At 36.3% G+C, this 26,270-nt stretch overlaps 1 protein-coding gene across 1 annotated transcript in view; it reads right to left on the reverse strand.

Moving 5' to 3' along the window:
- Positions 1 to 26,270, reverse strand: part of LOC110668462 (DNA topoisomerase 3-beta) — a 69,291-nt gene that overhangs the window by 1,335 nt on the left and 41,686 nt on the right. Inside the window, exons 10-14 of the mRNA XM_021829699.2 lie at positions 18,060 to 18,338; positions 16,927 to 17,095; positions 1,785 to 1,913; positions 1,361 to 1,573; positions 44 to 223 (exon numbers count right to left, since the gene is read on the reverse strand). Of these exons, the coding sequence (XP_021685391.2) occupies positions 44 to 223; positions 1,361 to 1,573; positions 1,785 to 1,913; positions 16,927 to 17,095; positions 18,060 to 18,338 (970 nt within the window). The remainder of the gene's footprint in view (positions 1 to 43; positions 224 to 1,360; positions 1,574 to 1,784; positions 1,914 to 16,926; positions 17,096 to 18,059; positions 18,339 to 26,270) is intronic.

Consider the following 26,270-nt stretch of genomic DNA (forward strand, 5'->3'; position numbering starts at 1 on the left):
ATTACATCTGAAGATCAAATAATTTGAGTGAAACATCTATTACCTTGATTGTGCCCTTCTGAGGAAGATAATAAACCTCCTCACATGTACCACAATAAAGACGTGATGGTATAGAAGAAATGTACTTCATGTACCTCAGGCATTTACCACATTTACTAAGAACACGGCCCGAGTCAAAAAGTTGAGAGAATTGTGCTTCAAACAATCCATCCATCTTGTCGATCTACACCACAGAACAGAAAGCTAACAAGTTAGCAAAGGAAATTAACTATCACACATTCATTGTTCAAAACTTCAATTATGTAGGAGTTGAAATTTGAAGTTGTACAATTAAAGTAGAAAAATGCAGTACAGAGAAAATATCATATGCAAAGAAAATTAGATGCCTTGATTTACAGTTAAATGGATGCCTAGTATTATTTTATAAGAATTTGAATATGAATGCAACAAACTATAATAAGGCAACCAAACTTTTCCCCTTATTCTTTCATTCTCTGTTTTGATAAATGACTTCCTTTCGTTGTTGTGAACTGAATCACACATTTACATGTAAAAATTCATCAGAGCCCTAATAACATAAAGATAAAATCATCTCTCTAACTTGCTAGCAACTACAATGGCAAAGGTGGTGATTCAGTGAACTCAACTCAACCTCAATTTCAACTGCCTACATTCAGCAAAATGGTAGTCATCCAATGAACTGCCTTATCAATCCCAGCAAATTGATGAAGATAATGTACAGTAAGCTAGCCTCAAGTGCACAATTGTTCAAATCCTCAAAGCAGAGTAACAGAAGAAATCAATTACACATTACAAGTCATATGCACAGAAAATTAGATATTTTATTTACAGCTAAATGGATGCGTAGTATTATTTTACAGGGATTTGAACAAAAACCAAAATGAAGGCAACTAAACATTTTTTTTCATCTCTTTTTTTTTTGGGCTAAATGACTTCTATAAGTCTAGTGATAAAGTTGAATGGTCTAACACAGTACCAAACCCACTATATATATGATTTGTTTTTTTTTTAATTAATTAATTACTATAACTTCAACTCCTGTTTCTCAGGTTATAATATTGAGCAAACCATGTTCATTAAACACAAAATTTGGCATTCCATTATAGATGGATATCTCCAACTGCAAGCATTTCAGATTGGATACTTTTACAAAGAAGACAACCTTTACACACAATGATTCGAATCAAGTTCAATTCACCAGAAAATACAAAAAGCTGAACCCAAGTATTTAGCTCAGCCAAGTTCAGCATAAGCCTTTCACACTCCTTGACTGAACAAGTAGATTAATTTCAAGGTATGCATTCATATAGAAAGATATGAAATCATAAGTTTGTCTAACCTGCTTAACATAGTAACAGTATTTTTGCTTGAATTGTTGTAGTACATGCTGCACAACACGTGAATGATCTGCCTGGCCCTTGGCAACAAGGGTAATCTGTTGCTCAATGAAACTACGAATATCAGGTAAACATAGATCCGGATCAATGCATTGATAGCCCCTTATCAGGGTGATACCTAACGTAGTTGGAACCAACTTCCTGCCAGCTTGTACCTGCAATTTGAAAGGTAATTAAAAGAAATGAATAAATAATAACAGACGAGGTTTTCATGCATTTTCTTTTTTAATTTTCACAGAAATGCTGTAAACTGCTTGGCATAAATACAACCATGAATGCCTTGTTTCTTTTCCACTAACTCTTTCTTTACAAAAAAATAGAAAGGCCAGAAACATTATGAACAGTTTGGTAGTAATATCAATATACCTGCACATAGTTACGCTCACATATGTTGTTAATATGTACAGGTATTGAAGCATCTGTGCCTATTCCATTCTTCTCCATCAGAGAAATCAGTTCACTCTCACTGAGATAATCTGGAGGAGCAGTTTTGCCCTACAGATTTAGAAACACAGATCACCATCAAAATACTGAATATCAAATGATATATAAAATAGTTTCTATTTTACTTTCATCAATTTGCACCATCATAATAATCATTCTCAAGGAACACAAAGTGACAGAACTAGAGCACAACTATGAACCCATAATCCCTCAGTTTTCTTCATAAACAACAACTAAGCCTTAATCCAAACAAGTTGGAGTCAGCTATATGGATCTTTTTTCACCATTCAGCTTTGTTTGAAATCAATTCCACAGCAATATCCAAAATTCCTTTTCATAAAAACAGGAAAACTGAAATTTAAGGAAAACATCTTCATGTAGAGCAAATATAGTGTGGATAAGGATAATTGCAAAGATTTGAAAAAAAATAATAAAAAAAAATGGTTGTGATGTGCCACATCATGGTGCAACTCAAAACGCCAAATCTGTACCTTTGAGCAATGGGGGACATAGGCTTGACGAGAAGAAAACGCATGGTGCATGCAACTGGCAAATTGTATGTAAGGGTAAGAATGTGCATGGGACGCATGGTTTGAATGGTGTGCATAGGAAATCAAGTATTTTGGGGCTCCCTAAATTGATATGGCTTGTGGAAATTCTTCTAAAGTTGACGAGTCAAAATTAAAGAATGACCAATCAAAATCTGCCAAGGAAAGATCGAGTGTTGAAAAGTCAAATTCAAGAGAGGTTGAAAGACTTAAGTGGGCTGCCAAGAAAGAAACTCTTCCTAGGGTTTCTTGTGTTTATGTGAACAAAGTTCTAATGCAACAAGGTGTTCTAAAAGATAGCAAGATTAATTCCAAGAGTCCAATATCAGCATGCAAGAGAATTCAGAATCCAACCAGGAACCAATGTGGGTGTGACGTGTAGGTTTATCTTTATTTTATCTTATCTAGTAAGAACTCCGCCTGAATAGTTTATGCTTAGCCATCCCAAGCCCGGATAAAGGAGGAGGGCTGCGGTAGATGACAACCAGCGTAAAAATTACGTCACACCTCATGATATCCCTTATGATATAAACGTTGAGACGTCTTCTACTTACGACGCTCTACATCGGAGCCCGGGTATAGTGAGAAATATACAAGGGTGTAGGGCATTCACCGAAAGCGACATGCCATGCCGACGCCCGGGTGTGGTGTTAAATGAGCAAAGGTTCCCACATCATAGACGGGTGTGGGTAAAGAAGTTAGTCCATAGAACAGATAGTGAAACAGAACACAAAATAGGCATAAAGAACTGTTAGAATCCCTTAATTAGTGCATTAGCTATAAATTAGAAGTGTTAAAATCCCTTAATTAGTGCATTAGCTGTAAATTAGAATGTAAATTAGCGATATTAGGGACATTTGTATTTATTAGTTTTTATTTTCTTCCTATTAAGGCTATAGCCTTTGTGCATAAATTTGAATCATTGTAACACTGTTGAGGGAGGTAGTTGTCACCGCCCCTTTAGGAAGGAAGAGAACCTCGTCGCCCGTCCTCACCTAGATTTTCGCCTCCATCCGGTGAGGTGCATGATCCCACGTGCCGACAGAAGGTTTCCGCCTCGTGTACATTCGCCGGGGAGCGAGCCTGCTCCTGGTCAGTTTTTCTGGCCGCACCTTTTTTTTTTCGACGACATCCCTAAAGTACTGCACCTCTGCCCAGCCCATTCCTATCTCTTGGTTTGCAATTTTGTTTTTGGGTATTTGTCTTTTGCTTACTGTTTCTTTTAATCAGTTCTTTGAATCATGTCTGATGCAAAAAATTCAGTAGTTGAAGGGAAAATGACTACTACAATTGAAAATCCCTCATTAATTATTAGCCCCGTAAAGCTTGATAGGATAAATTACTTTGCATGATCTAGATCGTGTCTCCTTTTTATTCAAGCTAGAGAATTACAGGGTTATCTTACTAGAGATAAGCAAAAACCAGAAAAGTCTGCTTCTACCTATAGTCAATGGGAGTCAGAAAATTCTCTTATCATGTCATGGCTTATCAATTCCACGCAACCATGTATAGCTCATGGGTATTTACTGTTGAATAGTGTAGCTGCCATTTGGAGTGCAGTTTCTCAGACCTATTCTCAAGTTGGGAACGATGCACAAGTGTATGAGCTTCGAAACAAGGTTCATGGTATGAAACAGGGTGAGCTAACCATTGCTCAATATTATGCAGAATTGAGTGGTCTATGGCAGGAACTGGACTTTTACCAGCACTTTCAGGCCTCATGTTCTGAAGATGCTGTTAAATTTCAGATGTTGGTTGAGAAAGAGCGGATCTATGATTTTCTTGTTGGGTTGAATATGGAATATGATCAAATTAGGGTCCAAGTGCTTGGGAATGATCCTTTCCCTACCTTGAGAAAGACATACTCTTATGTTTAGCAGGAAGAGAGCAGGAGGAGTACCATGATTTATTCTATGTCTGTTGATAAGGCAAGGCTAGTTGCTAATTCCTCACGTGAACAGTCACATGTTTCATCAGATAAAGATCAATTACATTGTGACTATTGTGAAAAAAACTGGCATACTAAGGAACACTATTAGAAATTGCATGGACGCCCCACTAAAGGGCGTGGAGGAAAAAGAATGGGTTTTACTAGACCACAAGTTAATATATCTGAGGCTGTAAATCTGTCTGAAGATACTACCACTACTGAGATGTTTTCCAATAAAAAGGTACAGACTCTAAGGCGTTTGCTATCACAACTTGAATCACAATCCACCACAGCTGCCTCTTCTAACTTCGTCAACTCAGGTAATGTTTTTCTTACCAATCTTAATAATTCTTTTTGAGTTATAGATTCTGGAGCAAACAAGCATATGACAGGCTATTTTAATAAATTCATATCCTATTCTCCATGTTCAGAAAAAGAAAAAGTCCGCACTGCGGATGGATCCTTATCTAGTGTTTCTGGAACAAGTTCTGTTAAATGCACCCCCTAATATAAGTCTTAGTTTTGTTTTACATGTGCTTAGCTTTCCTATTAACCTCTTGTCTGTCAGTTCAATCACAAAAGCTCTAAACTGCAAAATTGAATTTTTTCCAACTCACTGTGTATTTCAGGAATTGACGATAAGGAGAACGATTGGCAATGGTAGACTGCAAGATGGGCAATATCTCTTGAATGATTATGTTGGGCAGGCCATGTTGGAGCAATCTATGGGTGTTGAGGAACAAATTATCATGTGGCATAGGAGACTAGGACATCCTTTATTTACTGTGTTAGAAAAACTTTATCATTTTCTGTTTAAACAATGCAAAATTGAATTGTTAGTATGTGATGCTTGTGAGTTTGCTAAATATACTAGACAATCTTATCATGCAATAAATAATAAGGCTTTAGTTCCTTTTATGACTATTCATTCTGATGTATGGCAGCCTACTCAAACTGTGTCTTTATCGGGTTACAGATGGTTTGTGACCTTTATTGATTGTTGCAGTAGGTTAACTTGGGTATATTTGATGAAAGGAAAAAATGAAATTTTCTCTTGTTTCCAGCAGTTCCATAAAATGATTAGTACACAGTTTGATGCTCATATTAAAATATTGAGAACTGATAATGGTACAAATTATATGAATGGAGTCTTTCAGGAATATTTGAAGGCACATGAGATTTTACATCAGACTTGTTGTGTTAATACTAGTTCACAAAATGGGGTATCTGAGAGAAAAAATACACTTACTTGAGGTTGCTAGGTCTCTTATATTTATCATGAATGTTCCTAAACCTTACTGGGGGAATGCTATTCTTTTTGCTGCATATCTTATTAACAGGATGCCTCTTCGAACATTGGAGTTTAAGAGTCCTTTAGAGGTTTTGCAAGGTAAAAATTCATATACCGTTCCTCCAAAGGTATTTGGTTGTGTTTGCTTTTTTCATAAGCTTAATAGTGGGAAATTAGAACCCCGAGCCCTGAAATGTGTTTTTGTTGGTTATTCTAGCACTCAGAAGGGATATAGGTCTTATCATCCTCCTTCACAAAAATATTTTGTGAGTATTGATGTTACCTTCAGAGAATCTGAATCTTATTTCCATCCACCTCTTTAGGGGAGCATAGGAAGGAAGATGTGTATTTTCCTTCATCCTCATCCTCTCCCAATCTTCAATTTCAGGGGGAGAATATGGATTTAGAGTCTATACCTAACAATGAAACTCAGGGAGAGTCACCTAAATCTCGAGAAAGACTGAAAAGGCTAGATTTGAGAACATATACTTGATGGAACAAGACAAATATAGCCATCGAGCAGGAGACTGCTGATCAATCGGAATCCCTGGATTCAATTCCTGGACATATTGAGGTATGTGATGAGTCTCCTTTGGCTTCTGATGAGTCTAATTTTGACTCTCAGTTTGTTCTTCTTTCTTTTGATAATGATCTTGATATTCCTATTGCTCTCCGGAAAGGTGTTAGGACCTGTACTAAACATTCCATTTCTAATTTCATCTCCTATAATTCTCTATCTCCATCCTACAGAGCCTTTCTACTATCTGTTTCCTCTGTCTCTATCCCACAGGATTGGAAGAAAGCTTGCCTCGATCCAAAATGAAGGGCAGCTATGGTGGAGGAGATGAAAGCTTTGGCAAAGAATGAGACATGGGAACTGATTGCTCTCCCACTAGAAAAGAAGCCAGTTGGATGCAAGTGGGTGTTCACTGTGAAGGATAGAGCAGATGGTTCAATTGAGAGGTACAAGGCTAGACTGGTAGCAAAAGGCTTCACATAGACGTACGGAGTAGATTACCAAGAGACCTTTGCTCCTGTTGCTAAAATGAATACCATCAGAATTATGTTGTCATGTGCAGCGAATCTTGAGTGGGACTTGTAGCAGTTTGATGTTAAAAATGCCTTTTTATATGGTGACTTGAAAGAAGAAGTGTATATAAAAATTTCTCCAGGGTTTGAGGATGAGAAGACCAGAGGGAAAGTTTGCAGATTGAAAAAGGCTTTTTTATGATCTAAAACAGTCACCTAGAGCATGGTTTGATAGGTTCAGTAAAGCGATTATCTCCTTTGGATACTGCCAAAGCAATGCTGATCATACCTTGTTTATGAGGCATCGTAGAGGCAAAATCACACTACTTAATGTCTATGTGGATGATATTGTGGTAACTGGTGACGATAAGAAAGAAATAGCTCTTTTAAAGGAGCGCCTAGCACAAAAGTTTGAAATCAACTATTTGGGAAGGCTCAAGTACTTTCTTGGAATAGAGGTTGCCACATCAGAAAAGGAAATATTTATTTCTCAAAGAAAGAATATCTTGGATCTGTTGGAAAAAACAGGAATGCTGGGCTGTAAACCGGCAGAGTCTCCTATTGAGGCTAATCATAAATTGCAAGCTGGAGTTGGAAAATCGATGGATTTAGGGAGATATCAGAGGTTAGTTGGCAAACTAATTTATCATTCGCACACTAGACCGGACATAACATATGCAGTTGGTCTAGTGAGCCAGTATATGCATGATCCTCGTGAATCTCATTTGGAGGTTGTTTTCTGCATCTTGCGATACCTAAAATCTACACCTGGGAAAGGAGTTCTTTTCTCAAAGCATGGTCACGTTCAGATTAAAGCCTTTACAGATGCAAATTGGGCTGGGTCTCTTGATGATAGGAGATCAACATCAGGATATTGTACCTTTGTTGTTGGTAATCTAGTCACCTGGAGAAGTAAGAAGCAAAATGTGACAGCTAGATCCAGTGCAGAAGCCGAATTCAGGGCAATGGCTCAAGGTATCTATGAGTTATTGTGGTTATGGAAGTTAATGGAAGAATTAAATTTGAAGCTAATGGTTTGTTTTTGTTTTATGATAACAAAGCTGCAATCAGTATAGTTCATAATCCAGTTCAGCATGATCGGACCAAGCATATAAAGATTGATAGACACTTCATAAAAGAAAATTGTGGATGGTTCCTTAAGTATCTCTTACGTAGGTTCGAAAGATCAGTTAGCTGATGTGTTCACTAAAGGGTTAAGTTGTAAGGTGTTTCATACCCTAGTTTGCAAGTTGGGCATGTGCAACATGCATGAACCAACTTGAGAGGAAGTGTTGGAATCCCTTAATTAGTGCATTAGCTGTAAATTAGAATGTGTTAAAATCCCTTAATTAGTGCATTAGCTGTAAATTAGTGATATTAGGGATATTTGTATTTATTAGTTTTTATTTTCCTTCCTATTAAGGCTATAGCCTTTGTGTATAAATTTGAATCATTGTAACACTGTGAAATACATTTCTCTAATCTCAACAAGAACTATAGACAATATCATAGAAGGAGATCAATTAGAAAGGAACAGAATAGGAAGAGAATCAGGGTTGATACTTGGAATGTTGGATCACTTACGGCAAAATTAATGGAGCTTGTGGATACCTTAGAAAGGAGAATGGTGAATATTGCTTGCATTCAGGAAACTAAATGGGTAGGAGAGAAAAGTAAGGAAGTGGGTAATTCAGGATATAAACTGTGGTTTACCGAAAAGGAGAGAAACAAGAACGGAGTGGGCATAATCATAGACAGGATGTTGAAAGATGCTGTAATAGCTGTGAAAAGAGTAGGAGATAGAATTATACTAATAAAGCTTATACTAGAAGGAAAAATAATAAATATAGTTGGTGTTTATGCCCCACAAATAGAACTAGATAGTGAGAGTAAACAAAGGTTTTGGGAAGATATGGATGATACAATGCAAAGCATACCGAATGAAGAGAATGTTTTCATCGGTGGATATTTGAATGGACATGTAGGAAGTGATAGGCAAGGTTATGAGAATGTTCATGGAGGTTTTAGTTTTGATAGTCGAAATGAGGAGGGGAAAAGCATCCTGGATTTTGCCATGGCATACGACCTAATACTAGCAAATACTTACTTTATAAAAAGGGAGTCACATTTAGTGACTTTCAAAAGTAGACAACATAAAAGCCAAATTGACTTTCTCTTAACCACAAAAACAAATAGAGCTCTATGCAAGGATTGGAAGGTTATTCCGAAAGAGGCTTTAACAAGTCAACATCGGTTAGTGGTCTTGGATGTTAAGTTTAGGAACAATTCAAGTAAGGCTATAAGAAATATTGTAGGTCAAACAAAGTGGTGGGAGCTCAATGGAGTAAAGCAAGTGAAGTTCAAAAATGAGCTTATCGAGTCCGAAGCATGGAAGTTGGATGTAGAGGCCAATGGTATGTGGATACATATGGCATCAAAGATTAGAGAAGTAGCTAGAAAAATACTTGGAGAGTCTAGAGAACATGGACCACCCTCAAAAGAGAGATGGTGAAATGAGGAAGTACAAAAGGCAGTGAAGAGAAAAAGGGAATGATATAAGAAATTACCTAAGTGTGATAATAATGAGGCTTATGAACAGTACAAGATAGCAAAGAAGAGGCCAAAAAGACGGTTAGTTAAGCTAGAGCGCAGGCATTTGAAAAGTTATATGAGAAACTCGGAACTAAAGAAGGAGAGAAAGATATTTATAAATTAGCAAGGAGGACAGAAGAAATGTCAAGATCTCAATCAAGTTAGGTGCATTAAAGATGAAGAAAAAGTGTTGGTGAAAGATGAGAACATTAAAGAAAGATGGAGAAATTTTTTTGATGATCTCTTTAATAATAATAATAATAATAGCCAAAGTGATAATAGCGTGAATATAGATTACAGAGCAATAGAAAAGAATGTGAATTACATTAGAAGAATTAGATCTTCAGAAGTAAAGGAAGCACTTAAGAGAATGAAAGTGAACAAAGCCTGTGGACCCGATGGAATAGCAATTGAAGTGTGGAAGTGTTTGGGAGATGTGGGAGTGTCATGGTTAACTAAATTATTTAATAAGATTCTAAACTCAAAGAAAATACCTGATGAGAGAGGAGGAGTATTTTAGTACCTATTTTTAAAAATAAGGAAGACATACAGAGTTGCTCAAACTATAGGGAAATTAAACTCATGAGCCATACTATGAAGTTGTAGGAGAGAGTTGGGGAATATCGACTATGTCATGAAACTTCTATCTCTCCCAATCAATTTGACTTTATGTCCGGTCGTTCAACTATGAAAGCAATCTTTCTCATTGGAAGCTTGATAGAGAAATATAGAGATAGGAAGAAAGATCTACATATAGTTTTTATCGATTTGGAGAAGGCTTATGATAGTGTTTCAAGAGATATCTTATGAAGAGTGTTATAACAAAAGAGGGTATATATTAGGTACATACAAGTGTTGAAAGATATATATGAAGGAGCAACTACTATTGTGCGCACAGATGGAGGAGACACAAGAGATTTTCCTATCTTAATTGGATTACACCAAGGTTCAGCTGTGAGCCCTTACATTTTTATATTAGTTCTAGATGAATTGACGAAATATATACAATAGAGCATCCCTTGGTGCATGATGTTTGCAGACAATATAGTTTTGATAGATGAGACATGAGAATGAGTCAATAGAAGCTAGAGCTTTAGAAAAGTATTCTAGAGTCAAAGGGCTTTAAGTTAAATAGAACAAAGACAGAATACATGCATTGTAAGTTCAGTGAAGGCCGAACTGATGATAGAAAATGAGTTAGTTTGGATGGAGTAGTATTGCTTCAAAGTAATCATTTTAAATATCTCGACTCAATCCTTGAAGTAGATGGGAGATGTAATGAGGATGTTAGTCATAGGATTAAAGCTAGATAGTTGAAGTGGAGATGGGTCATGAGAGTTTTATGTGATCGCAAGATTCCCAATAAGTTAAAAGAAAAATTTTACCATATAGCCATACGACCGGCCATGTTATATGGTAGTGAATGTTGGGTAATGAAGCAGCCATATGTGTCTAAGATAAGAGTTACGGAGATGAGAATGTTAAGGTGGATGAGTGGCCATACTATATTAGATAAAGTCCGTAATTAGAGTATTAGAGAAAAGGTAGGAGTGGTACTAATTGAGGATAAGTTGAGAGAAGGGAGATTGAAGTGGTTTGGTCACGTGAAGCATAGACATACGGAGACTCCAGTTAGACAAGTAGAGCACATTGGGTTAGAGGATAAAAAGAAAAGAAGGGGTAGACCTAAATTGACTTGGAGGAGAGTAATACAACATGACCTATAAGCATTACACATTTTCGAGGATTTAGCCTAAAATCATTTAGAATGGAGAAAGAGAATCCATATAACCGACCCCAATAAATTTTTGGGATAAATGCTTAGTTGAGTTGAGTTGAGTTTATCTTATCTAGTAGGAACCAATCAGAATTATTAGCTTGTCTTAGTAGGAATTATTATTATTATTATTATTATTATTATTATTATTATTATTATTTCTTTAGGAGACTTGTAGCCTATAAAAGGCATTCTTTTTTCATTAATAACAGTTTTTCAGATTTTGGTGATTCCAACTTAAAGCTTTTGTTCTGCAATTATCTTTTCTCTTAATTGTATTAAGGGTGGCAATCAAGATTTTATCAAATCTTGGGATTTGAGGCATCAATTCTGGAGATCTTCTTGTGGTGAAGATTCTTATCAAGAAGACCACTTCTGGACCTCTTTCCACCTTTCTTTCCATCAAATTTCATAGTTCTTTTCTTAACCATTCCATTCACCAACTTAGTCCCAAAACACCAAATATTTTTTTTTATACCCAGATCTTTTCCGCATCATTAATTCCATCTAAACACATCATAAAACATCCAAAGAATCTTGTTCCAACTTCTGGAATTAGTTTGTATGGTCTAAAGCAACCACCCAAAGCATGGTTTGATAGATTTCAGTAAGGCCATGATCTCCTTTAGATGCTTTCAAAGCAATGCGGATCATACTCTATTTATGAAACATTGTAGAGGTAAGATCACGTTGCTTATTGTTTATATTGATGACATAGTTGTGACAGGAGATGATAAGAGGAGATTGTGTATCTTAGGGAACTCTTATCCCAAGAGTTTGAGATTAAAGACTTTGGTAGATTAAGGTACTTGGAATAGAAGTTGCCAAATCAAACAAAGGAATCTTCATTTCTCAAAAGAAGTATCTTTTAGACCTCCTACAAGAAACAGTCATGTTGGGTTGTAAACATGCAAAACCTCCTATCGAAACTAATCATAAACTGCAAGCAGGAGTTGAGGAATCAATTGATTTAGGAAGATATCAAAGGTTGGTTAGGAGATTAATCTCTCTCTCTCACACTTGACCAAACATAGCTTATGCAGTCACTTAGAAGTTGTTTCCGCATTTTGAGATATCTAAAATCTGCACCAAGAAAAGAACTTTTTTCAAAATATGATCATCTCCAGATAAAAGCTTTTATAAATGCAGATTATCTCTTAATGATAAAAGGCCTACATCAAGTTATTGTACCTTTATTAGTGGTAACCTAGTTACTTGGAGAAGCAAGAAACAAAACGTGACAGCTAGATCAAGTGCAAAAGCAGAATATAGGGCTATGGCACAAAGCATTTGTGAGCTATTGTGATTGCGTAAATTGATGGAAGAGTTGAAGTTGTCAAAGGCCAATAGTCTATCTTTATTTTGTAACAACAAAGTTGCTATTAATATTGTCCACAATCCAGTTTAACACGATAGGACCAAGCACATGGAGATTGATCGACACTTCATAAAGGAGAAGATTGTAGATGGTTCATTGATTATGACTTATGTGACATCAAAGGAGCAGTTTGCTGATATATTTACAAAGGGTCTAAGCATCAAAGTCTTCCACACTTTAGTTCGCAAGTTGGACATGTGTAATATCCATGAACCAACTTGAAAGAGAGTGTTGGAATCCCTTGATTTTAGGAATACAGATTGTTAGGCATTAATTTCTTTCATCACTTATGAATAGTATAAATTAGCTAAAAGGTAGGATAGAAGGGAAACAGCAAGCTAAAACTAAGTTCTTCGAGAGAATTTATGGCCCAAAAAAAAAACTCAGCCTCAACTCCAACTAGTTGTGTTTGGCTGCATAGGCCCAATTCCTCCATTATACATGGTTTAGAAAACCACTTTAGAAAGATTTAAAGCTGTGAAGTCCTTTCTCACTACTTCCTCCATGTTTTTTTATGTTGCCCCTTCCTTTCTTATCTCCTACAACATCAAAATCTCAACCTTCCAATTGGAGCAGTTGCTAGTCTATAATGCACATGCCCAAACAATCTCAATCTATCTTCTCTAAATTAACCCTTAATAGATGTCACTTCTACCCTCCTACCAATATTCATTTCTTATTCAATCCATTATTCTAATTTTCACATATCCATCTTAGCATCCTCACTTTTGCCACACTAATTTTGTGTGGCGATTATTCTTCACCACCTAATACTTGCTACCATACATGATAGTCCAGTTCCCTTCCTGTAAAATTTCCCTTCAACATAATTGGTATTTTATGATCATACGCTTGTCACATTTTGCTAATTCATCCATCCTGCTTTAGTTCTAGATGTTTGATTACACTAAGGTTTAGCTGTGAGCCATTACCTTTTTACATTAGTTTTAGATGAATTGACGAAACATATACAAGAGAGCATCCCTTGATACATGATGTTTACGGATGATGTAGTTCTGATAGATGAGACGCAAGAAGGATTCAGTAGAAAGCTAGAGCTTTGGAGAAGTACTCTAGAGTCAAAGGACTTTAAGTTAAAAAGAACAAAAACAGAATACATGCATTGCAAGTTCAGTGAAGGCCGAACTGGTGATAGGGAAGGAGTTAGTTTGGATGGAGTGGTATTGCCCCAAAGTAATCACTTTAAATATCTCGGCTCAATCCTTCAAGTAAATGGGGGATGTGAGGAGGATGTTAGTCATAGGATTAAAGCCGGATGGTGGAAGTAGAGACGCATCACAGAAATTTTATGTGATTGCAAGATTCCCAATAAGTTGAAAGGAAAATTTTACCGTACAGCCATATGACCGACCATGTTATATGGTAGTGAGTGCTGAGTAATGAATGAGCTGTATGTGTCTAAAATGAGAAAGGTGGAGAGTGACCATGCTAGACTAGATAAAATCCGTAATGAGAGTAACAAAAAAAATGTAGGAGTTGTGCTAATTGAAGATAAGTTTAGATAAGAGAGATTGAGGTTGTTTGGTCATATGAAGCGTAGACATACAGAGACTCTAATTAGACAAGTAGAGCACATTGGGTTAGAAGATAGAAAGAAAAGAAAGAGTAGACCTAAACTGATTTGGAGGAGAGTAGTACAACATGACCTAGAAGCATTACACATTTCCAAGGATTTAACCCAAAATTGTTTAGAATGGAGAAAAAGAATCCATATAGCCGATCCCAATAAATTTTTGGGATAAAAGCTTAGTTGAGTTGTATCCATCCTGCTTTAACCCTAGAGTTCATATTTATCACGCTTCCCTCAACTCATTGTATGATAAAACCTAAATATTTGAAACGAGTGTTGTTTAGGACCTTTGTAACATCTAAGTTATCCCCACCTTGACGAGTTCCCATTCCATCAATTTAGTTGCTATACATATATTCTGTTCTTTTTTACTTAACTTGACACACTTAGGCCTTGTTTTGCTGCGAAAAATGTTTTTTGTTTCTATTTATCAATTTTTTATTTGGAAAACAAAAAATTTTGTTTAATTATCCAAAATATTTTGGGATGTGAAGAAAGATCTACACATGGTTTTTATTGATTTGGAGAAGGCTTATGATAGTGTTCCAAGAGAGGTCTTATGGAATGTGTTAGAACAAAAGAGGGTATCTATTAGGTACATACAAGTATTGAAAGATATGTATGAAGGAGCAACTACTATTGTGCGCACAGTGGGAGGGGACACGAGATTTTCCGATCTCAATTGGATTACACTAAGGATCAGCCATAAGCCCTTACCTTTTTACATTAGTTTTAGATGAACTTACGAAACATATACAAGAGAGTATTCCTTGGTGCATGATGTTTGCGGATGATATTGTTCTGATAGATGAGACACGAGAAGGACTCAATAGAAAGCTAGAACTTTGGAGAAGTACTCTAGAGTCAAAGGGTTTTAAGTTAAGTAGAACGAAGACAGAATACATGCATTACAAGTTCAGTGAAGGCCAAACTGGTGATAGGGAAGGAGTTAGTTTGAATGGAGTGGTACTGTTACAAAGTAATCACTTTAAATATCTAGGCTCAGTTCTTCAAGTAGATGGGGGATGTGAGGAGGATGTTAATCATAGGATTAAAGCCGGATGGTTGAAGTGGAGACGTGCCACGGGAGTTTTATGTGATCGTAAGATTCCCAATAAATTGAAAGGAAAATTTTACCGTACAGCCATACGACCAGCTATGTTATATAGCAGTGAGTGTTGGGCACTGAAAGAGTCGTATGCATCTAAGATAAGAGTTGCAGAGATGAGAATGTTAAGGTGGATGAGTGGCCATACTAGACTAGATAAAGTCCGTAATGAGAGTATTAGAGAAAAGGTAGGAGTGGTGCTAATTGAAGATAAGTTGAGAGAAGGGAGATTGAGGTGGTTTGGTCATGTGAAGCGTAGACATACGGAGGCTCCAGTTAGACAAGTAGAGCACATTAGGTTAGAGGATAGAAAGAAAAAAAGGGGTAGACCTAAATTGACTTGGAGGAGAGTAGTACAACATGACTTAGAAGCATTACACATTTCTGAGGATTTAACTCAAAATCGTTCAGAGTGGAAAAAGCGAATCCATATAGCCGACTCCAAATTTTTGGGATAAAGGCTTAGTTGAGTTTAGTTGAGTTGTATCCAAAATATTTTGGGCCTGTTTGGTTACTGTTAGATACAGCTTATAGTCGTTGCTGTTAACGGATAACTGATAGCTGATTTATATAAACTATTTGGTTAAACTACGTGCAGCTGTTGCTATTCATGTGTAAAATGACTAATAGAGGTATGTATATATTATATAATTTATTTTACTATTAAAATAAATATAAAATTATTAATTTATTATATTATATCATTTATTATACTATTAAAATAAATATATATCTATTAATCTATTATATTATATAATTTATTTTGTTACTAAAACAAATATACCATTATTGTTTTATTATATATACAATTTATTTTATTAATAAATAAATAAATAAAAATTTAATAATTTTTAAAAACGTAATTGTAAAATAATACAATAATTATATTTTTTTGAAACTATACAGTAATTATATTAGAAAAAATAATCTTATAATTTTAAATTTTACACATAATAAATGCATTTTCATAATAAATAAATATTTTGTGTTTTATATCACTAAGAAAAAAAAAAGTTTAAAACGTGACATGATGAATGGTAATAAAAAAAGAAAAAAAAAAACTAGTACCAATATCAAAGATGTAAGAATTGGTTGAATTAGGGTTAGGAATAAGAGTATTCTTGTTAAATAAAAAAAAAATTACACAGCAATTCATGAACAGCTCCTATTATAGAGCTAATAGAAAATATATCTATCAGCTAACAGCTACCATTTTAATGGGTTTACCAAACACAATAGTTCAACCGTTTGGAAGTCCAATAGCTATCAGCTGCTTGGATGTCCAACAGCTATCAGCTGCATCTAACAGCTAAACCAAACACCTTCTTCATCCTTCTAGCAGCCTGTTCTTGTAATGCATGCTCTTCTTTTGCTCAAATCTCAATTAACTTAACCTATCTACTACCTTAACCCTAAGCCTAGAGTCCATCAATTGTACTGGCAGTGTTTGAATAAGTAGGCAAACATCTGAATTAGCTCTATATCAAAATGGCAACTACTAGGAATTAAGTCCAAGCGAAAGAACTGCAATGGTTAGGCCATATTGAATGTAGAGTTGGTAAATTTAGTAGCACAACCAATTGACAGGGTGAAGATGATGCAAGGTAAAGCAAGGATAACAGGAGGTGAAGTGATCAAGAAAGATTTGACATTTATAGACCTTTTTGAGAATATAACTCAAAATCAAGTATAATAAAGGAAATGATTCATATAGCTACAATCCCAACTGGATTCGGACTGAGATTTAGTTAAATGAAGGACCATATTTGATAAATTTTCACAAATATATGACTTCTAAAACATGGACATCCAAACAATACCTCAAATAGCTCCACTTTTGAAACTTCTATTTTCTCCCCCATTGCAAATCGAGGAAGATTTTTATCACTTACTGCCAACCATGGCATAATAGACGTGAATCCTTCCACTGTAACATGCTTCCCTATGCAATGGAAGAACTCTCTCCCAACAGAAAATTCCACCTTAGTCCTGATGTGTATTCCATGTAGCAAACCATAAAAAGACATTAGCAAAAATTAGTAGATAATCATCAAGCCAATAAATCAATGTTACATAATGAAATCAGACTCAGTTGCAGTATCACAAAATTGGATCAAATTGAACTAAAATGGCCACTATTATAGTTTTTTTTTTTTTCAAACAATTAGCAACAAGACTTAAATCAACAGTAAACAAAGAACTGAATTCATCAAGGTGTTAGTTACAAAATTAACTTCAACCAATAACCCAACTTTCAAAATTAACCCTTTATTAAAATTGTAATACAAACTATAATTTTGGAATTTTCTGTAGGCAAGGGATAAAAAAACAAAATTATAACTTTCAGTGAAAATTTCATTAAGAAGAAAGTAAGATGACCACAATGTAGGTATTATCCCACAATCCACCCAACCAACAAAAACACAACTATACTTCTATATAAGCGTCAAAGCTTAAGCAATCCTTTCTGGGCTTCTTTTCAACAAACAATATGTTTCAATAGTATGGTTTTAGATGACTGTTTTGCATATTATCAGATAGAAGTTAAAAGAAATTAAATAGTTTGCATGAGATTGAACTTTAACCCATCTTACAATAGCACAATGCTCCCCCATTTCAGCTAAAAGGAGTATCACAGTCGTTTGTTACCTATTCTTGCATAAATTATATATACTTCGATTTAACAGAAGTATGCCCTCATCAGCACACCTTCACCCTGAACCTTGTGCCTAGGAACCAATACACCTTGGTGTCTAATTGTGCCATCCATAAAACACAAGGTACACGCATGGTATAAAAATAAAAAAATAGAATTAAGGAAAAACAAAATATAGGAAATTAGAAATAGTATAATGTCAGTGAATCACAGTTTCATGCAATATGAAACAACAGAATCCAAAAGTAGACACTAATGATAAACCATAAATGCAAGGGTAAAACTTTGAGACCCTACCTTACATACTTGCAGTCAGGAGACAGAGACGCTATAAAATGTTGACAGACATACTGATATAGTCTCCAAGCATCTTTGCCTAGCATATCCTCAGGTGCTAAACGGATTGGAGTAATAGGAGGATGGTCACCTGCATCAGTTCCTAATCGAGGTTTTTGATAGCCCTCAGCAAGCAATCTCCGGACACAGTTACCCCACATTGAATTGTTTGCCAGTGCACCAAGTGTGCCTTTGAAGTCAAATGAGGAAGGGTAGGCTGTGCTTTCTGTACGCGGATAACTGAAATAGTAGCGTAAAGCAATTACCATAGGTTGTTAGATTTCACGAAGTAAAAATTGGGGACTACAAATTCAAATACAGCATATAACAACATGCATACTGATGTAGAACCAATAGAACAATCAAAGGGGAAAGGAATAAAATTCTCAAAATTCTTAATAGTTTTCAATTGTCGATGATAATCATGATTTAAAATACCTAAATTACATGGGCATTTATAGACCAATAACTAGCCCTACTACTAGGATTAGGAATTCCAAAATAAGAAAATACTAAACCAATCAAAGTAGAAATATAAAACCAACACTAATTACGAAAATGCTAAACTTAATATAACTCTTTAAATATTCTTAAATTGTAATAGAATTCCTAAATAATAGAAATACTACTTATCAAAAGGGCAGCCCAGTGCATGAAGCATACCACATCTATGATGCATGGAAATGGCACAGGGTGAGGTTTCCCCATGTCGGAAACGATTTCAGCTCGAAAATGCGAAGACATGCCGGCAAGATGTTTCCGGGCCGTTTCCGCAAATATGGAGAACCAAATATGCATTTTCGAAGAAGAAATGCATCTTTAATTTGAAAAAAAAAAATTAGGTTAACTTAAATATGTCGTGTGCCATATCAAAGAAGAAGAAGAAGAAGAAGAAGAGCAGTGGAGCACTTACCTGTTGCGGGCCACTAATGGCGGTGAGGCGACTGACATTGGCGGGGGCGACGATGGCAGCAAGCACCACAGGACCGCAGGTGAGTAGATTTACCTCTTTTTGCCTTCCTGCTTCCCAAAGTTCCCAACTTCCCATCCCATCTTGTAAGGCAGAGCATTCCCTTGGTTCACAGTATCACACAAGCTTTTGCACCGAGTATTTCAAGAAATTGGTGTTGGTAAAACTGGAATTTTTATATTAGGTTAATGATTTTGAATTTGTGATTGATTAGCTGTTGTGTATTGGTTTAATGGGTTTTGTGTTTTAATTTTGATTTTGATAATAATTTATTATATAATTTGTATTTTATATATATATATATATATATATATATATATATATATATATATTACACGTTTGCCCACATTTCCGCTTCTTATATTTTTTAAAATGCTATTTTCCCTTGTCCATTTCCGTGTTTCCTCGTATCCGCGTTTCCGTTTCCGTGCTACATAGTCTCATGCTTATGGGCTCTGAGAGTTGATGCTGTAGAAAGAGATGATTCTCCTTGATTTCAATTAATCTGTACATGGGTATATATATACAATTGATTCCTATAATTGTGTTCTACAAATTAGGAAGAAATCCTAAATAAAAAATCCTAAATAGGAATACAGAATACAGAATATACAGAGAAATAATATATTAATTGACTTTCCATAACACTCCCCCTCAAGTTGGAGCATAGATGTTAATCATGCCCAACTTGTTACAAATGTAGTCAATCCTAGTTCCATTCAGAGCTTTTGTGAAAATATCTCCTAACTGCTCTCCAGTTTTGATGTGTCCTGTTGAGATGATCTGTTGTTGAATCTTTTCACGAATAAAGTGACAATCAATCTCAATATGTTTGGTCCGCTCATGAAACACCAGATTAGAAGCAATATGGAGAGCAGCTTGATTATCACACCACAATTTCGCAGGCAAGGAGGTCTTAAAACCTGTCTCATCTAGTAATTGAAGCATCCATATTACCTCACATACTGATTATGCCATGGCTCTGTATTCGGATTCAGCACTAGATCGAGAAACTACACTCTGCTTCTTGCTTCTCCAAGACACCAAATTTCCTCCAATAAAAATGCAATATCCAATAGTTGACCTCCTGTCAACCTTAGATCCAGCCCAGTCGGCATCTGAAAAACATTCAACATTCAAATGCCCATGATTACCATATAGCAAATCTCTTCCTGGAGCGCCCTTCAGATAACACAAGATTTGTTCCAAGGCTTCCCAATGAGCAACAGTTAGGAAAGACATAAACTGACTTACCACACTAACGGCATAAGCAATGTCAGGACGAGTGACTGTAAGGTAGTTCAATTTTTCTACCAATCTCCTGTATCTCTCTAGATCTTCAAACAACTCACTATCCCCGGCTAACAGTTGTAAAGTTGGAGTCATTGGTGCGCTACAAGGCTTAGCACCTAATTTTCCTGTCTCTATCAATAGATCGAGGACATATTTTCTTTGAGACAAGAAAATACTCTTCTTACTTCTCATAACTTCGATACCCAAGAAATACTTTAACAATCCCAAGTCTTTGGTCTAAAACTGGGTTTGAAGGAAGGTTTTAAGATATGAAAACCTGCAGAGTCACTCCCAGTAATGACAATGTCATCCACATAGACTACCAGGAGAATTAGACCAGCCTCAGATTGTCTATAAAATACTGAGTGATCACACTTACTCTTTTGCATACCAAATTCCTGTACTGCTTTACTGAATCTCCCAAACCATGTCCTAGGACTTTGTTTCAAGCCATAAAGAGACTTCCGAAGCCTACAAACTTTACCCAACTCCCCCTGAGCAACAAACCTAGGTGGTTGCTCCATATACACCTCCTCCTGAAGATCACCATGAAGGAAAGCATTATTGATATCTAATTGATGCAAGGGCCAATCATATGTAGCTGCTAAAGAGAAAAACAAGCGAATAGAAGTAAGTTTAGCTACAGGAGAAAAAGTGTCAGAGTAATCAACCCCATATGTCTGAACATATCCTTTTGCTACAAGGCGTGCTTTTAACCTAGCCACAGAACCATCAGGATTTACCTTTACTGTAAATACCCATTTGCAACCAATAGCTTTCTTACCAGTGGGCAAAGGCAACAGTTCCCATATACCATTAGCATCTAATCCCTCCATTTCCTCTTTCATAGCATCACACAAGCCAGGATGAGACAGTGCCTCACCAACAGTATTAGGGATAGGAACAGAGTCTAAAGAAGTAACAAAACACCGAGAACAAGAAGAAAATTGATTATAAGAAACAAAAGAAGAGATAGGGTAAGTACATGAATATTTACCTTTACGAAGAGCAATGAGTAAGTCTAGATCAGAATCATGATCAGTATGAGGTACAAGATCTCCCAACGAAGTAGCTAGTGGAGGATCTAAGTCAGGAATCTCCAATCTCCTGGAATAAACATGAACAACGGGAGGTCGAGTAGGTCTAGAGACAGAAGGAACAGGCTGTGGGAGAGGACTAGACATTGGTTGGACAGTATATATTAAGAGATCATCCTCCTTCCCCTGACTCTCATACACAGATGATTGAGGAAAAAATGGAGTGGACTCAAAAAATGTGACATCTGCAGAAACAAGATACCGATTATGAGTAGGAGAGAAACAACGGTACCCTTTTTGAAGACGAGAGTACCCAAGGAAGACACATTTGAGAGATTTTGGATCCAATTTAGTAACCTGTGGACAAACATCACGCACAAAACAGGTACAACCAAAAATACGGGATTCAATAGAAAATAAAGATTTTGTAGGAAACAAAGCAGTATAAGGTATATCCCCCATTAAGGACAGAAGATGGCATACGATTGATAAAAAAACATGCCGTAGAAACTGCATCCGCCCAAAAGTGTTTAGGAACTTTCATCTGAAAAAGAAGAGCACGAGTTACCTCAAGAAGATGCCGATTTTTTCTTTCGGCCACGCCATTTTGGGATGGAGTATCCACACAGGAAGACTGATGAAGAATGTCATTTTGTGTCATATAAGACTAAAATTGTGCTGAAAAGTATTCTTTGGCATTGTCACTTCTTAATATGCGCACAGAAATATTAAATTGAGTTTTGATTTCATTACAAAAGGCACAAAAGATAGAAAACAACTCTGAACGATTCTTCATTAAATATAACCAGGTAACACGAGAGTAATTATCAACAAAAGTAACAAAATAACGAAATCCAGTTTTAGAAGTAACAGAACAAAGACCCCAAACATCAGAATGAACTAACTCAAAAGGGGATGAAGCCCGTTTATTGACTCTAGACATAGAAGGCAAACGATGATGTTTTGCAAACTGACACGACTCACATTCTAGTACTGATAAAGACTGAAATTGAGGACATAACTTCTTCATGGTAGACAAAGAAGGATGACCCAATCTACAATGAGCTTCAAGAGGTGTTAAGGCACTGGAGCAAACAAGCGACCGTGGTACATGATTTTTCAGAATGTAGAGACCACCTGACTGGCGTCCTCTACCAATAATCTGCTTCGTCGTAAGATCCTGAAACAAACATTGGTCAGGAAAAAAGAAAACAGAACAATTTAAGGTACGAGTAAGTTTACTAACAGAAAGTAGATTAAAAGAGAATTTTGGTAGACACAAAACAAAAGACAAAGAAATTGACGAAGTCGGGTTCGCAGTTCCAGAGCCCATGACATAAGAAGTAGAACCATCAGCTAAAGTAACAATAGAGGAAGAGAGATTAGACTAAAAAGCAAATAGAAGACTAGAATTACCTGTCATGTGATCTGTCGCACCAGAATCAATAACCCATTTGGATGAGGAAGACACAAGGCATGTAGTGGATTTACCTGACTCAGCGATCGCAGTGACAGGGGAACTGGTAGGCTTTAGAGATGCCTGATACTGGGAAAATTGTGCAAAATCCTCTGCAGATACCAAAATAGTTTTCTCAGAGGAAGATACTGTAGAATTCTCTGCTGCCATATTTGCCATCTGTGATCGCTGATTTTTCCTCTGAAGTTGCGGACAATTATATTTTGTATGGCCAGGCTCATGGCAATAATAACAAATGACTCCTCTTGAATCCTGATTAGAACTAACTTCTCCATTACGCTGATTACTTCTGTTGCCTGTAATTCCTCCTCTATTTCCTATTCTATTACCCTGTTGTCCATTTGGATTACGGCTAATAAGAGCACTACTGGCAAGCTGTGAAGATTGAGTACTCTCTGTACGAAGAACCCGTGTGAACGTTTCATGCAAAGAGAAAATCTCAGAACTGGAGAGAATCTGAGATTTAGCAGTCTCATACCCTGAAGGAAGGCCTGCAAGAAAACTCATAACAGCCAGTTGCTCCCGTTGGGCTTTCACATCAGGACTAAAAGGCAACAATACATTAAGTTCCTCATATACCCGTTTAAAATCCATAAAATAAGCCATCAGAGACTTATCCTCTTTCTCAGCACGGTAGAATACCTTACAAACATCATAAATACGGGAGATATTCCCTTTACCAGAATACAGAAAATTTAAGTAATCCATCAATTCCTTAACAAATTCACAGTGATTAATTAAATTAATTACCTCACTATGAATCAAGTTCCGAAGCTGCAAAAACAACCGAGCATCCTCCCTTAGCCAAGTTTGTCGTGTATCATCAAGGGTAGATCTTTAGTAAGGTGATCATCCTTATCAATGCTAAGCAAATAGACCCTAACAGTCTTACTCCACTCCAGGTAATTCAAACCATTAAGTTTGTGTTCCGTGATCTTAGTCATCACCGAAATCACATCAGAAATAACATTCTTATTGTCTACCATTTGTTGAGACAAAGAAAATTAACCGAAACGCTAATCCAAAGTGCTTATAGCAGCGAAATAACCCAAAATCACAAATCAAGCAAATACTGAAATAGTATCTGAGAGCCAAACCTCAGAAGTCCTTTAATGGTGTACTGGATCAGGTAACAGCACACAGTGGTGGAATGAGGGGGTTGAGACGACGTCGGCGATGTTGATCGGGGTCGAAACGGCCGGTCGGCGGCCAAGGTCTCTCCTAAGCTGGGTAGTGAGAACAAATAATCACCCTAGATTGATGACCTGCTCTGATACCATGTAGAAAGAGATGATTCTCCTTGATTTCAATTAATCTGTACATGGGTATATATATATACAATTAATTCCTATAATTGTGTTTTACTAATTAGGAAGAAATCCTAAATAAGAAATCCTAAATAGGAATACAGAATACAGAATATACAGAAAAATAATATAGTGATTGACTTTCCATAACAGATGCACTCAGCCATACCTTAGTTTTGCAAAGAGGTTGTTTTCATGGCTTGAAAACATGACCTCTGGGTCACAAATGGAATAAGATTTAGACTTGGATTTAGGGAAGCTAAAATATTTTCTGGATATTGAAGTACCATAATCCAATAAAAGCATTGCTATTTTACATAGGAAATATCCATTGAATATACGAGAAAAGATCAGCTTGTTAGGCTGTAAACACGAAGATACCCTCAACTCAACTCAACTCAACTAAGCCTTTATCCCAAAAATTTGGAGTCGGCTATATGGATTCGCTTTCTCCACTCCGAACGTTTTTGGGTTAAATCCTCAGAAATGTGTAATGCTTCTAGATCATGTTGTACTACTTTCCTCCAAGTCAATTTAGGTCTACCCCTTTTTTTCTTTCTATCCTCTAATCTAATGTGCTCTACTTGTCTAACTGGAGCCTCCGTATGTCTACGCTTCACATGACCAAACCACCTCAATCTCCCTTCTCTCAACTTATCTTCAATTGGCACCACTCCTACCTTTTCTCTAATACTCTCACTACGGACTTTATCTAGTCTAGTATGGCCACTCATCCACCTTAACATTCTCATCTCTGCAACTCTTATCTTAGATGCATACGACTCTTTCAGTGCCCAACACTCACTACCATATAACATGGCCGGTCGTATAGCTGTCCGGTAAAATTTTCCTTTTAATTTATTGGGAATCTTATGATCACATAAAACTCCCGTAGCACGTATCCACTTCAACCATCCGACTTTAATCCTATGACTAACATCCTCCTCACATCCCCCATCTACTTGAAGGACTGAGCCTAGATATTTAAAGTGATTAATTTGGGGCAGTATCACTCCATTCAAACTAACTCCTTCCCTATCACCAGTTTAGCCTTCACTGAACTTGCAATGCATGTATTCTGTCTTCGTTCTACTTAACTTAAAACCCTTTGACTCTAGAGTACTTCTCCAAAGTTCTAGCTTTCTGTTGACTCCTTCTCGTGTCTCATCTATCAGAACAATATCATCCGCAAACATCATGCACCAAGGAAAACTCTCTTGTATATATTTCGTTAGTTCATCTAAAACTAATGTAAAAAGGTAAAGGCTTTTGGCTGATCCTTGGTGTAATCCAATTGAGATCGGAAAATCTCTTGTGTCCCCTCCCACTGTGCGCACAATAGTAGTTGCTCCTTCATACATATCTTTCAATACTTGTATGTACCTAATAGATACCCTCTTTTGTTCTAACACATTCCATAAGACCTCTCTTGGAACACTATCATAAGCCTTCTCCAAATCAATAAAAACCATGTGTAGATCTTTCTTCACATCTCTATATTTCTCCATCAAGCTTCTAATGAGAAAGATCGCTTCCATAGTTGAACGACCGGGCATGAAACCAAATTGATTGAGAGAGATAGAAGTATCATGACGTAGTCGATGCTCCACAACTCTCTCCCACAACTTCATAGTATGGCTCATGAGTTTAATTCCCCTATAGTTTGAGCAACTCTGTATGTCTCCCTTATTTTTAAAAATAGGTACTAAAATACTCTTCCTCCATTCATCAGGCATTTTCTTTGAGTTTAGAATCTTATTAAATAATTTAGTTAACCATGCCACTCCCATATCTCCCAAATACTTCCACACTTCAATTGGTATTTCATCGGGTCCACAGGCTTTACCCACTTTCATTCTCTTAAGTGCTTCCTTTACTTCTAAAGATCTAATCCTTCTAGTATAATTCACATTCTTTTCTATTGTTCTATAATCTATATTCACGCTATTACCATTTTGACTATTATTAAAAAGATCATTAAAATAATTTCTCCATCTTTCTTTAATGTCCTCATCTTTCACCAACACTTTTCCTTCTTTATCCTTAATGCACCTAACTTGATTGAGATCTTGACATTTCTTTTCTCTC

Source organism: Hevea brasiliensis, chromosome 9, assembly GCF_030052815.1.
Source record: "Hevea brasiliensis isolate MT/VB/25A 57/8 chromosome 9, ASM3005281v1, whole genome shotgun sequence".
Taxonomy (NCBI): domain Eukaryota; kingdom Viridiplantae; phylum Streptophyta; class Magnoliopsida; order Malpighiales; family Euphorbiaceae; genus Hevea; species Hevea brasiliensis.